The 13055-nt window shown below is 39.6% G+C and overlaps 1 protein-coding gene across 1 annotated transcript in view; it reads left to right on the top strand.

Annotated features, from left to right (window-relative positions):
- Window positions 1-13055, top strand: part of arhgap46a (Rho GTPase activating protein 46a) — a 47118-nt gene that overhangs the window by 32350 nt on the left and 1713 nt on the right. Inside the window, exons 3-7 of the mRNA XM_056251517.1 lie at window positions 2301-3603; window positions 6374-6998; window positions 7805-7897; window positions 9895-9968; window positions 10054-10253. Coding sequence (XP_056107492.1) covers window positions 2301-3603; window positions 6374-6998; window positions 7805-7897; window positions 9895-9968; window positions 10054-10253 — 2295 coding nt within the window. The remainder of the gene's footprint in view (window positions 1-2300; window positions 3604-6373; window positions 6999-7804; window positions 7898-9894; window positions 9969-10053; window positions 10254-13055) is intronic.

The raw sequence follows: 13055 nt of genomic DNA, 5'->3' as shown, positions 1-13055 counted from the left end.
AATTTTTGTTTCTTTGAATTTTCCGTTCATCAAGAAATCCTGAAAACAAATTGTACAATCATAAAATCTAAAATAAAAATAGGTGGCACAACTGATTTCAGCATTGATAATAAGAAATGTTTCTTGAGATCACACGAATAAATTACAATTTTAAAATATATTAAAATAGAAAATGGTTATTTTACAATCTAATAATAATTCATAATATTACAGTTTTTAATGTATTTTTAATCAAATAAATGCAGGCTTGGTGAGCATAAGATACTTTTCAAAAACAGAAAAAAATCTTACCGACCCCAAACTTTTGAAGGTACATTGCCGTTTGCCTTTCTGAGTAACGTTTCATAAGTTCAGCAGTAAATCTGGTGCTATATTTATATCTGCATTAGTATTTCCTCTTTGTGCTGTGTAGTCTGTCCTTTGAGCTTTTTACTAGTCATTCCCTGTGACAGGAAATTGAGCTGCCTGCTTTCTCACATCGGCAGAACTCATATAACAACAGCATGTTTAATCTGTGGGCCTACATAAACATCTCTCCTGGATCTTCAGTGTCACATTGGAGACTCAACTCTACATTACAGATCATTTCTAGCATTGTTTTCCCAACATTTAAGCAAACTGAAATCATGCCTATCACTTTGCCTTATTGTTAAAGTGACCCTGTGAGGATGTTATGTCATTGTGTCATGGCAGACACAGAAGGCTGAATTTCACAGGAAAGAGCAGCTACTTTTTTACAGTCTTCTCTTTGGTGGGTAACACTTATACAGCAATGCCCCCTCCGTCACTACCTTGAGAAAACCAACACCATCTAAACATTCACACTGTGATTCAAGTGTCAAGTCTTTCTGTGACAGACTTTGAACATTGTTGATTGTTGTGTTGTCACGTTTGACAGTCTTTGCAATTGCCTTGGGGCTCTGCCAGATGGCTGATTTCCAGTCTTCCTATATGCTGTACCTGTCTGGCATTTCAAATGGCTGTTTATCTTCAAAAAGAAATTAGAAATTTCTTGGGTGAGAAATGATTTGAGAAGAAAAGGGAACAATTCTAATAAGAGAAAATGCCTCAGCGAATAGAACAGAAGGGAAGTGCTTCCTCCACAGCAATGATCCTGTGTTGTTTCAAAATGTAACAGTGGATTATCATAGTCAATGTAATGGTTAAATTAGTGTTTACCTACAGTCTGACATAACTCTTATCTCTTACCTTCTTTCTGAGTTTGATAGGGTAGGTCCGTTTTGTTTGTGTTTATGGAATGTTGAGGTGTAAGAGGAAGCAGGACCAGAGCTTCATTTGAGAAGTGACTCATTAAAAATCCCCAGAGAAGGGCGCCTGAGCAGTTTTTATCAGAGGATTTCTTGGGGTTTTTTTAGTGTGGTATCCAGTTGTGTACATAAAAGCTCTGTGAAAGCATATCCCTCATAGATTTCTTTCAGTACAGGACAGGCGTTCATCTCCTCACACAATAACGGTAAATGAAGTATTCACTACTCTCTTTGCTTTGATTTTTTGTTTTGTACGATTGTCGATTAGGGATTATCTGCAAGTTATTAAGTTTATTTTTTAAACACCTATGACTTATTTTGTGTTTTCACTCTGTACATTCTAACATTTTATCGAAAATTACTATGATAATGCATATTGTTTAATTTTGGAGATTGAGTAAATTAACAAATGCAGATTTATGAGGCCACGTCAGAAAATATTCTGTTGGGAATAGTGCGAGTACATTAGTGTCTAAATGATTAGTCTACCTGATGTGAAGTGAACAGATTAGATCTTTTGTCTTCAGTATGAAACACTGTCTAGGAGTACTGAAGCTGTGGGAGTTGTTGGGTTTACAAACAGAAGCAGATTGGTGTAGTGACAATAACATGTAGGCAAACTTTTGAATAAGAACAATTCAAGGAACCACATTCATTTTCACCACAAAACTGTTTTACACTCCAACATTGTAGTGTTTTAAAATCTATTTCAGTTGAACAATCGTGGTTTTGTTTTCCTGACAATGGCATTATGGATGTTTAAATAGACATTTTATACTCTTCACAGCCCTTTAGTTTCCCTAAATTGCTGAGAATTTAGCTAGACTGTTTTGGACTTGTTAAAGGCGTCATAAAGACGATTGGTTTTGGCTTCATAGGTTAGCTTTTTAACAAAGTTACTTGTACTTGCTTTTACTGCTTCTCCTTTTTTAGATTTGTGTTGCCTTCCGGTGTTTTACGAATTCTTTCCTTATTTTTGGTTCTTATTTTCTAATTTATCTAACTAAAATGCTTTTCTTTTACTTTTTACAGGCAAGAGCAAAGAGACACATCTCAGAGGTGGCAGCCCTCACCTGGATCCAAAGCCGCCATGTTGGTAAAGGTCAGCAGCATTGGCAGAAGCCAGACAAAAGGAACCAACGGAGCTGCTTCCCTTCATCTCCCACAGAGCAAAGCCAGTGACCATAGTGCCTGCACACTCAATCCTGGCAGTGTCAAATCTGTTTCAGGTTACATGCTGTCCCCGCAGGCTTACAAAACCACACCAGGAGGAAAAATAGCAGCGGACTCAAAGCAGGCCCACCACTTGAGGAAGGCGAGCAATGGCAGCTTCTGCCTTGTGACCTCTGGGGACTCTACAGCATCTCTAAGACCACAGTCTAGCTCACTTAGGCCAGTATCTCCTCAATATGGAGCAACTGCAAGTCTCTATGACGACCCATCATCCGATTGCCCCATTTACGACGAGCCTCCAGTAGATATGGAGGTTGAAGGTGCTCACCTACACAATGGCCCATCCAGACACAATCACAGCCTTCAGAAGATGAAACTCCTCCAGCACCCGGTTCAGTCTCACACCGGATCCAGACACAAGAGGAACCCTTCAGACTATAGTCCAGCAGGCTTGGAGTGTATCAAGCACATGGTGAATGTTGATCCCAAACAAGGGCTCCTTTCCACCTCAGCGGCCCCCTCTCCCAGCCCTTCTCCGACCTCAGCATCCGAGTCTCTGCTTCTCCCGACAAGGGGGCTTCAGAAGGAGCCCACCAGCCTGGAGAAGAAGCAGTCATGGAGGATCCTAGAAGTGAGTGTGCTCAGAGCTATGGAAGTGCACCACAGCCGGCAGGGCAGCCAAGGATCTCAGGACTATTCCACACCACCGCCTCCCGCCGTTAGCTACCAGGACTCAGGTTACTCAACCGGCCCATCTCCCAGCCTTCGGAGGAAAAGCAGGAGGAGGATAGGTGCTGGAGCCCAGGGCCGACCCGGGTCTGTGGGCAGCACTGGGGAACTTACAGCCCTGAACGAGCGCCTGATGGAAGAGATGAGGGAGGTGGTCAGTCGCTCAAACACCATGCGGGAGACCAAAGCTAGTCTGGATTCTGAGATGTCTGAGAACTCTTCCTCGCAGCGCACACACAGCGTGGGTCGGTGCTCCTCCAGGGAGGACGTTGCATCTTGCAGCAGGTCACAAAGCAGGACAAGTAACCATCCCAGTTTGGCCTTCACATCTCTGGAGATTCCAGGACGGCAGAAGCGGACTTATGAAAAGGTGGACACGCTTGAGAAGAGTTTGACTTTGTCCTCACCTGAGACTGCTGGACCCCCCTCACAGGTACAACATAGAAATGTTCAGTTTATTTGGTAGAAACGACTTGGTAACACTACAATAAAGTTAAATTCGTTAACATTAGTTTGGTTAGGGCTGGGCGATAAAACGGTATCGGTGAATTAAAGATTTAAAGATATTTTTTAGCTATATCTCACAGCCCTAAGTTTGGTCTCATGATCACTGCTTTTACAGCATTTATTAACCTTGATTATAGGGATAGTTTATCCAAAAAAGACGATTCTGTCATTTATAAAAAAATAAAAAAAAAGATGCAAAATGGTAAATGGACTGCATTTATATAGCGCTTTCACAGATCCAATGGTCACCAAAGCGCTTTACATATTGCCTCACATTCACCGCAAAAGTATATATTTTCTGGAATGTTAAACTATTTTTGTTTAAACAACATTGTTTAAACCCCACTGACTTGCATTGTTTAGACACAAAAGACAGACATTTTTCAAAATAGGTTACTTTATGTTCCATAGAAAAGAGACATACAGGTTTGGACCGATGAGTAAATGATGAAACCTTTATTGTTGGATGAACTATCCCTTTAATGTTAATGTCTACATATAATAACACATTTAACAATGAATAATAGTATATTTATAGTTTAAATACATTAACTAATATTAACCAAAAAAAATTTTATTGTAAAATGTTACTGGCAATCTTCTGGTAAACTATCACTTACTTATAATGAGCTTAACATTTACACGTCCCTTTTCAGCTTTATTACAGCTTTTCCCTTGTTATTTTATAGAGATTTGCAGTCTTGTAGAAAATATGTGTATGAACTTCTGACACACTTCTTTTCCACAGATCTTGAGTTTCAGCATCATTAAAAACCAGACGTTGTATTTGTTTAATCTTTATGTGGGACTGCTGGGAGAGCGTTTTGTTTTGGTTGAAGTTTTTCATGCTTGTCTGATTTTTTTCTTTCCCTGTGGTCTGTATTAGAAACAGAGTATTGTGTGCACCTTACACCAGCCATTATAACATAATAGTGATGTAAAACATCAGTCTTTTAGTTATTTCAGTCTAAAACATAAATTACAATGAGGCAACAGGCAGTATAACAACATCTTTCTCTTTTGTATTCAACATTGCAGTCAGGCAAGTTAGAGGTAATTCCTCGGCTGCACATGATTCCAGTTAAGGGCAATAATTTCACTCAAAGGAACGGTTACTGCTGCTCTGACCCGTAGCAAAGCTGTAATATGTCCTCCCTCAGTGATGAATTCTATCTGCATTGTTCAACAGCCAGGCGCCCAGAGGAAAGCATTTCTCAAATGCTTTCAAGAACTCACTACTTGGGTTTTGATCCAATCAGCTCTGGAAACATGAAAGCGATTATTTTAGGGCTTTGAGACTTACAGGTGCTGATCGTTGCAAACGTTTTTATTACCTATTTAAAAAGAGGCGATGATATCTACTCACGTCGCACCCAACTCCCCCTCCAGTCCAGCAGTGAACTGCCAGGGTAATGGGTGAAATGCCAGAACGTAGTGGAGCTGCAAAACACGACGCCTATTGAGCAGGAAGGATGGCTACTGTGGCCCATATGGTAGCGTCGCTGACACAGACGGGACAGTTGGGTCCTGGACAGGCGTGGTCACTGTACCGACCAATTGTGTGTCTACGGTGCAGTCGATAGGGGTTTGGAACCTGCTGGGGATTGTTCCATAAGCTGATGACATCATAGGTCACCTCATTCCCTGGTGTATAAGCCATTTCACCACACTGGCAATATCAATGTGATGCTTCCCAAAACCTTTGGCAGATGATAGTGAATACACGGAGAAAAAAATCTGAAAATATGTTATGATTCTGTTTCTTGTGTCATGGGGAACCATGGGGAATCCATCCATAACAGTGGTGTTTTTGTTAACTAAAACTATAAAAAATTGTGTTTTGTTGAAATGAAGCTTAAATAAAATTTGAATTATAAATGCATATTAGAGGAACAACCTAAACTTAAAAAACCTAAAACAAAAATTTGAAATGTTGCCTTAGCAACCATTTGAAATAAAACAATTGCAAGTTGAAGCACTAAAATCACTGAATGTGAAATAAAAATACATTAAATCTAAATAGATATTTTTCTGTATGAAAATTAATATTAAAACCTGAAAATATAAAATATATATCTAGTAAATAAGTAATGCTTAAATAATACGGATCTGTAAGTTTAAGTTTAAAACCATAAAAATAAAAACCATATGGTTTTAATAGACCCAAATTGTTTCTACAAAGGTGAACTCTAATTGTATTGCTTAAATGACCTCTATGAATTATGTCAATTTGACCCACAGTGTCCTAAATATTCTATATTTGGTATAAAAGTGAAGTTGGCACACATGTTGTGTCTAGATTTTGAAACAGGAATACAGCTTTCAGTACAGCAAGAGAGGCATTGGCTGCATAAGGGACCTTATTACAGGACAAAATTCCTCTAGGGATCAAAATGAGGCCATTGCTGGATTTGCACTATTTTTTAGAGACATAGAAGGAGAAACGACTTGCTGTAGAAGGTTTTTTTTTATGTCAGCGATTGGTCATACTTCATCTATAGTGGATTTTTTTTTTTTACATAGTGTTTGATGGAGATTATTGTGATTTTTGCGTTAATTTTCGATCCTGCAATTATTGCCAAACATAACAGAGGGTCAAGTTTAAGTAAACGGCAGTTGGAACAAACTGAAGCTGTAGAGAAATAGACTTTTTTTATGAATACCTTTATTCTCACCGTGTTTCTCCTCCTCTGTAGGCGGGAACACTGGAGCCAAAAGTTCAGTCGGACAGCAGAAAGAAAGGTATGGTAGACAACAGAACGGGCTCACTCGGCCCTCATCGCCACGTAGCCAGCGATACCAATTTACAGGGAGGTGATGGTGGGGCTTACCAGCTATCCTACGCCACCCTCCGTCAGCCACCACCCCCAGACTCCAACATGGCCGACTGGGCCAGCAAGCACTTGAACATGCACACCCAGGGCCTGTTCCGCCGTCGAGTCTCCATCGCCAACATGCTGTCATGGAACCGCGGCTCCATCAAGAAACCCATGCTGATGACCAACGACCGCACTGTGCGCAAAGAAGCCTGCGAGATGTTTAAGCTCGTCCAGGCATACATGGGAGACCGACCTTCACGGTTGGACCGGCGGCATGCGGCTCTTCTAGTTGTCACTAAGTGTTGGGGCATGCAGGGCCTGAGGGATGAGCTCTATGTCCAGCTCGTGAGGCAGACCACTGGCAACACCAGCCCACGCAGTTTGGCAGCAGGCTGGGAGCTTATGGCTGTGTGCCTCGCCTTCTTCGCTCCTTCACCCAAGTTCTGCTGCTACCTGGAAGGCTACATTCAGAGGCACTTGGAGCCAACCAATGACAAGAAAAGTGAGTTTTTCAGTTAATTAAAAATCAAATAATATTATCAAATAATCTTGCTAACTGAGCCATACACTAGGCTACAGGCAGCGTGTCTCGCCAAACCATCAAGAAGTTGTTCACACAGGACACATTCTTGTGTTCTAAAACAGTGACACGAACACAACTAAATGGAACGGAAGGCCTCAAGACACATTTTTAAAACTTATGGCATCTTAAAAATGCAAAGAACACATCCTGTCAACAGCCCTGCAAGTCAAAGTCAAATTTTTGGGGCAGTACGTTTTTTTTTTTTTTTTTTTTTAAAGGAAATAATACTTTTATTTAGCAAGGATGCATAAACCTACCAAAAGTGACAGTAAAGACTTTTATAATGATCATCAAAGAATCCAGAAAAAAAATGTTCAACCAGCAAACTTTTCAACATTGATAATAAAATGAAAATGTTACTTCAGCACAAATCTGTATATTAGAATGATTTCTGAAGGATCATGTGACACTGATGACTGGAGTAATGGCTGCTGGAAATTCAGCTTTGCATCACAGGAATACATTACATTTTTAAATATATTAAAATTGAAAACAGTTATTTTAAATGTTAATAATATTTAACAGTATTAGTTTTATTATATATTTGATCAAATAAAGGACTTTTCTTTTTTAAAATAATCTTACCTCTTAACATGCAATTAATTGTGATTTAATAAATTTTGCATATAATGTAACTAAATGTATTCTAAAAAAAATATATCAAATGAAAGCAGTATTTTATATATAAATGTTTTTATTTTTTTATTTTTTCGTCTCTTTTGTAGTAACCCTGTACATACTGGACCAGCAGGATATTAAGAAGAAGAACTCAAAGTCAAGGAAGAAGAGAAAACAGAGCTCAGAGGAGGAAGCAGAAGGTATGTTTTCTTTAACTATGCTTGTTTCCTTATCTGAGACACATTTTGGAACGAAACAAAAAAAAAAAGAATAAATTGACCTCAAAGTCACTTTGTTCAGAGGAAAATTTGTTGACATTTGAGAGATTTTTAAGAGATTTTGAATATGTAATGGATCAACTAGAGATTTAATGAACCACTATACACTGATAAAGAATTAGATGTTGGTATGCAGGTCTATATATATATATTGAGTGCTCTTCATTTGTGGGTGCATCCCACTGCATTAGCAACATTGATTATTTGACAGGTCAATAAAACTATTTTAATTAGCCCTTTCGGGCAGTACGCATCACGTGTGCTAATCAGTAGATGACTGTACTTCCATATGGCGACACTTTGACCTTGTTACTGTATTACCACAATGATTGGTCCTGATGATCTCATCAGATTTCTGCCTACACATAGCCGTGGCATTGACCACAGTGAGGATCCCTTACACTGATTTTCACTGCCTGCATGCATGGCGTAACAGTGACTCACAGCCACTGCTGCAGAACTACTCATGAGCCATCTCTAGTCACAGGATCATTAGACTAGCACCAGCCACTGGCCACTTGAAGGAGCAGGATATGGCTCATGGCCTGCAATGATTTTGAGTCATTTAGTTGGATCTGATGGGCAGATGTCCAGATAAGTGGGTCGACTTCACAGATAGCGCTGCAGCGCTGGATGTGAGTCACTATGTGAGGATTCTCAAGGTTAGATCTGGTCTGTAAGTAGGGCCGGCTCAGCTGTGGAGTTTATTGGGATGCTGAATGCCCTGATGACGGGGCCGCTGTAAAACAGGAATTTACTCATCTCTCTGACATAGGGAGTCACCACAAAGATCTGTGTGGTCTCATCTGTGGCCTCTGAAAAGATTGTTGTTTCCTCTGGCTTTCCTTCACTTTATTGTTGCCTTTCATTTCAAATGAGTGCAAGCTGTTGCTTCAGAGCCGGACCACCAGCACTTAGTCATGCAAAATATTCAGAATTAAGCAGAATCCGTATGTTTACCCTGTAAATGAACTGTTTAGGTTCAGTAATCCAAAAAAAAAGAGATCAAGGGCAAATTTATGATGCAATATCTCTCATTAAACATAATTGCAGTCTGGTGCGGGGAAATGAACAAGAGGTTGTGTCAACACGCATGTGTGTCACCTGTTTGCCATAAATCTGAAGGGGTGTCGAGTTTGGGGCACATTCCAGAAAAGATGCTTTTTATCGCCGCACACAAGTTTTTACCATCTGGCTCCTTTAGTTAAGATTCGTAAAGCCTGCAGTGACGGTATTAGAAATGCCCCCTATGGATTTAACTTTGGAGTTATGAAGCTCTTCTGTGAAACCAGAGAAATCCTGAAGAGACTCTCTAAAATACTGAGCACAGACTACTATAAATTCAAAATTTCTGAATGTACAATAAATCTTAGTGATTCTACAAGTCTGGAGTTTGTCTCAGAATCTGACATCAAGTGATATCTGTGAATATAATTTATTCTAAGTAATGGAAAATGTTCTGCAGTGTCTACTTTTATAGTCCTTGGCTCTTACATAACCGAAGGACAAAACAGCACATTGATGAAACACAGCCTAGTAGAAAACCCCTCTGTCTTTTCCTCTCCTCCAGTTCACATGTTGATCTGATGAGTCACTACTAACAGAATGTGCAGGCTGGATTTCCTCCTCCACACTTCTGATGGAACCAAATAATTTTTCATTCATTGTTAAAAAAGTGACTCATTTTGAAGTGTTTCACTCCCCACGTGCCGCTGTGATCCCATGATCGCTGGTGCCACAACAACTATTACAAAGCAATATGGAACTCACGTTCCAGACAAAGAAAAGTGACTTAGTTCTCAAAGTGTTTAACTTGTAAAACAGGTTTTGATGCATTAGACGTAAATCTGTCAGCGATTAGGCTGTGCAGATCCTGTGTCTACGAATAGTAGGAATAAATTATGTCTTTTTGTCTCTAGCGCTTCCCATCAGCACATATGCCAAGTACTGCTACCGGAAGCTCCAGAAAGTGGCGGTCACTGGAGGGAAAAAGGTGAGTTTTTAACAAATACACCGAAGAAGAATCAGATGTTTAAGAAAGAAGATAATAAGCAGCAATTGCTCTATTTCCCATGAAGGGTCTCCGTAAGCCTAGTTTGGAGGAGGTGGACCACAGTCGACGTGCTATCATGACCCCCTCACTATTCGGCAGCTCTCTAGAGGAAGTGATGGAGCGGCAGAGTGAACTCTTCCCAGACAGGAAGTTACCATGGGTGCAAGTGCAGCTGTCTCAGTATGTGCTGGCTCTGGGTGGAGCTCAGACTGAGGGGATATTCAGGTAAGACCTGCTTAACTCACTACTAATTAGGCAGAATAGAAGAGCAGATTATATTTTACTATATGAGTGTGTGTTGACAAGTAAATAATTAAAAGTTGTGACGCTACCAGCTTAACTAAATGTTTTGGTAATGTGTCATTAGCACAGTTAAATAAAAGTATTAATAAAAAAAAACATCTTAGTGACTTCAAACTTTTAAACGGTAGTATGTATTAATTAGTTTACAGTTTTATTAGAAATTTAGAAATTTAATACTCTCACACTAATTGCTTGTTTTCGCTCTGACAGCAAAAATAAATTATATCATCACATTGTTAATTTATTTAAAAGGACTTTGTGCCCTTTACAATCTCCAACGTAACTTGTAGTGTAGTTAACTACACATTTAAACTAATCAAACTCCCTTTTTTTTAACTCTGTATTTTGTAATTGTATACAGTTATATAGTGCTTTTTTCTCTTTCTCCTTTTTGTTCCCTGAGGTGGAGCGGTGATGAAATATTGCTCTTGTAAATACTTTCCAGCATTTTAGTAATAAAAGTGTACATCTTTAAAATGCATGCAGATTAACAGTTATCGTAAGTAAGGTGCTCGACAGTGATCAAAAAGGATTTAAACAGTGAATTTTGAAGTGATCTCTTCTTGTAAGCTCAGAGATGTGGATTCGGACGGCAATTAAATCACCACACGACCTTGGTGTTTGTCAGAAACCACTAGGTAATTCGGCCAGGGATTTTTACGCGGGTGGTGGGAGAAAAACACTGACATTCTGGATTTGGACGGCAATAAAATCACATACTAGCCCCTGTAAATGTTGAAAATACCTTACGACCCCATGAGAAACAATTACCGTCCGAATAGGGCTTTTGAATACTTTTCCATGCTAAAGCAATAACACGTTTAGCTTGTATTAAACTGAAATCTATGAGCTTCCGTTTGCAGTTACAGCAACCCTTACAGGATATACAGTACTGTGCAAACGTATTAGGCATGTTAGTATTTTCACACAAAAAAAGTTTTAAGCCAGTTATTTATATCTTTTGCTGTAGTGTGTCAGTAGGAAATAGCAGTTTACATTTCCAAACATTCCTTTTGCCATTAATTGTAATAATCCAGTGAGCTTTTTGTATGCACAAGGAGTCTGACAACAGCCGGTATGATCTGATCCACATAGAGATCTGATCTCACCATCATCGGGTCCGTCTGGGATTACATGAAGAAAAAACTAAAACTAAAACAGACTAAATCCAGAAGAACTGTGGCAACGTCTCTAAGGCCCCATCCACACTACTGCGTTTTAGTTTAGAAACGGATAATTAAAACAAATACGATCTCCATCCACACCAGCGTTTTAGCTGCGTATTAGAATTGATCTCCGTCCACATTAAAACGACTGAAAACGCGGATCACGTGACCATTCACCAACACTGGGCATGCGCGTCCCGGTGTAAACACAACTTCATTGATAAAATTATCCCACCATGCTCTGGGTTAACCCCAAACCGACGCTCCATGTACGACCAACGCCGCCGCTGCACATGGGAATTGCCACAGATCACTCGAATAATAGCTTGACTCCAGCGCATGTAGGCAGTTATAGCGTTGTAAAATGCATAATTTACTTCTACAACAGCTGCTAGCAAAGATATACGCCATGACTGATGACACCCAATCATAAGAGTCGAGCGTGAGCCTCTACTACGTCATCGTTTCTAAAGTTCTCCGTTTTGACCCGTCTACACTAAAAAGCCCTCCGGAGATTCAAAACGAAAAACGGATCGGCAGCGTTTCTAAACTTCTCCGTTTTGGGTCTCCGTTTTTGCCGTTTTAGTGTGGACGGGAGGTGCAAACGTAGCAAAAGGTCTCCGTTTTTAAACGAAAACGCAGTAGTGTGGATGGGGCCTAAGAGGCTTGAAGAAACCTGCCTGCAAATCTACCTGAAAAACTGCAGGTGTACCTGGACAAAAGCTGTTTTAAACACAAGGGTGGTCACACCAAATATGGATTTGATTTAGTAAATAGAAGTTAATTGATAAATGAAACCTATTTATGACATTCATTTTGAAAGCATCCTCACTTTACAGCATTTTTACACAAGTGCCTAAAACTTTACACAGTACTGTAGCTTTGGAGGCAGGTTTCTTCATGTTCTTCATTTTGGAGACGTTGCCACAGTTCTTCTAGATTTAGTCTGTCTCAGTTTTTTTCTGTTTCTTCATGTAATCACAGACAGACTTGATGATGGTGAGATCAGATGATACCGGCTGTTGTCAGACTCCTTGTGCATACAAAAATCTCACTGGATTAATACAATTAATGGCAAAAGGAATGTTTGGAAAAGTAAACTGTAGGATATTTCCTACAGACACACTACAGCAAAAGATAAAAACAACTGCAAATAACTTTTTTTATTTTGGCGAAAATACTAACGTGCACAGTACTGTATATGCAATAGACACAATTTAGGTTCCAGATCACCTCAAGAACCTCCTTTCAGAACACCTACAACTCTCTACATTCCCCACATACAGTGAAACAGTGTGCCAATTTCCTCTTTACATTTTATGCAATTATCCGGGATGTTAGGATTAAACCTATGCACTTTAACTGGGCTAATGTATGTCCTAAGCATCCATTTGTATTGTAGTATTCTGTACCTAGTATTGATTGATTTAGTTTGAGCCAAAAGGAAAGAATGATCAAACTCTCCTTTTAACATATTAGTTATGAGTAGCTTGTTGCTTGGCAAACTGCAGTTTCAAAATAGATTCCCCCTACTGTCATATATTTATCTCTTGGGAGG

Source organism: Rhinichthys klamathensis, unplaced genomic scaffold, assembly GCF_029890125.1.
Source record: "Rhinichthys klamathensis goyatoka isolate OS25496 unplaced genomic scaffold, OSU_Roscu_1.1 h1tg000082l_1, whole genome shotgun sequence".
NCBI lineage: Eukaryota > Metazoa > Chordata > Actinopteri > Cypriniformes > Leuciscidae > Rhinichthys > Rhinichthys klamathensis.
Note: the sequence above shows the minus strand (reverse complement) of the source record. Positions and strands in the feature narration are given on the sequence as shown.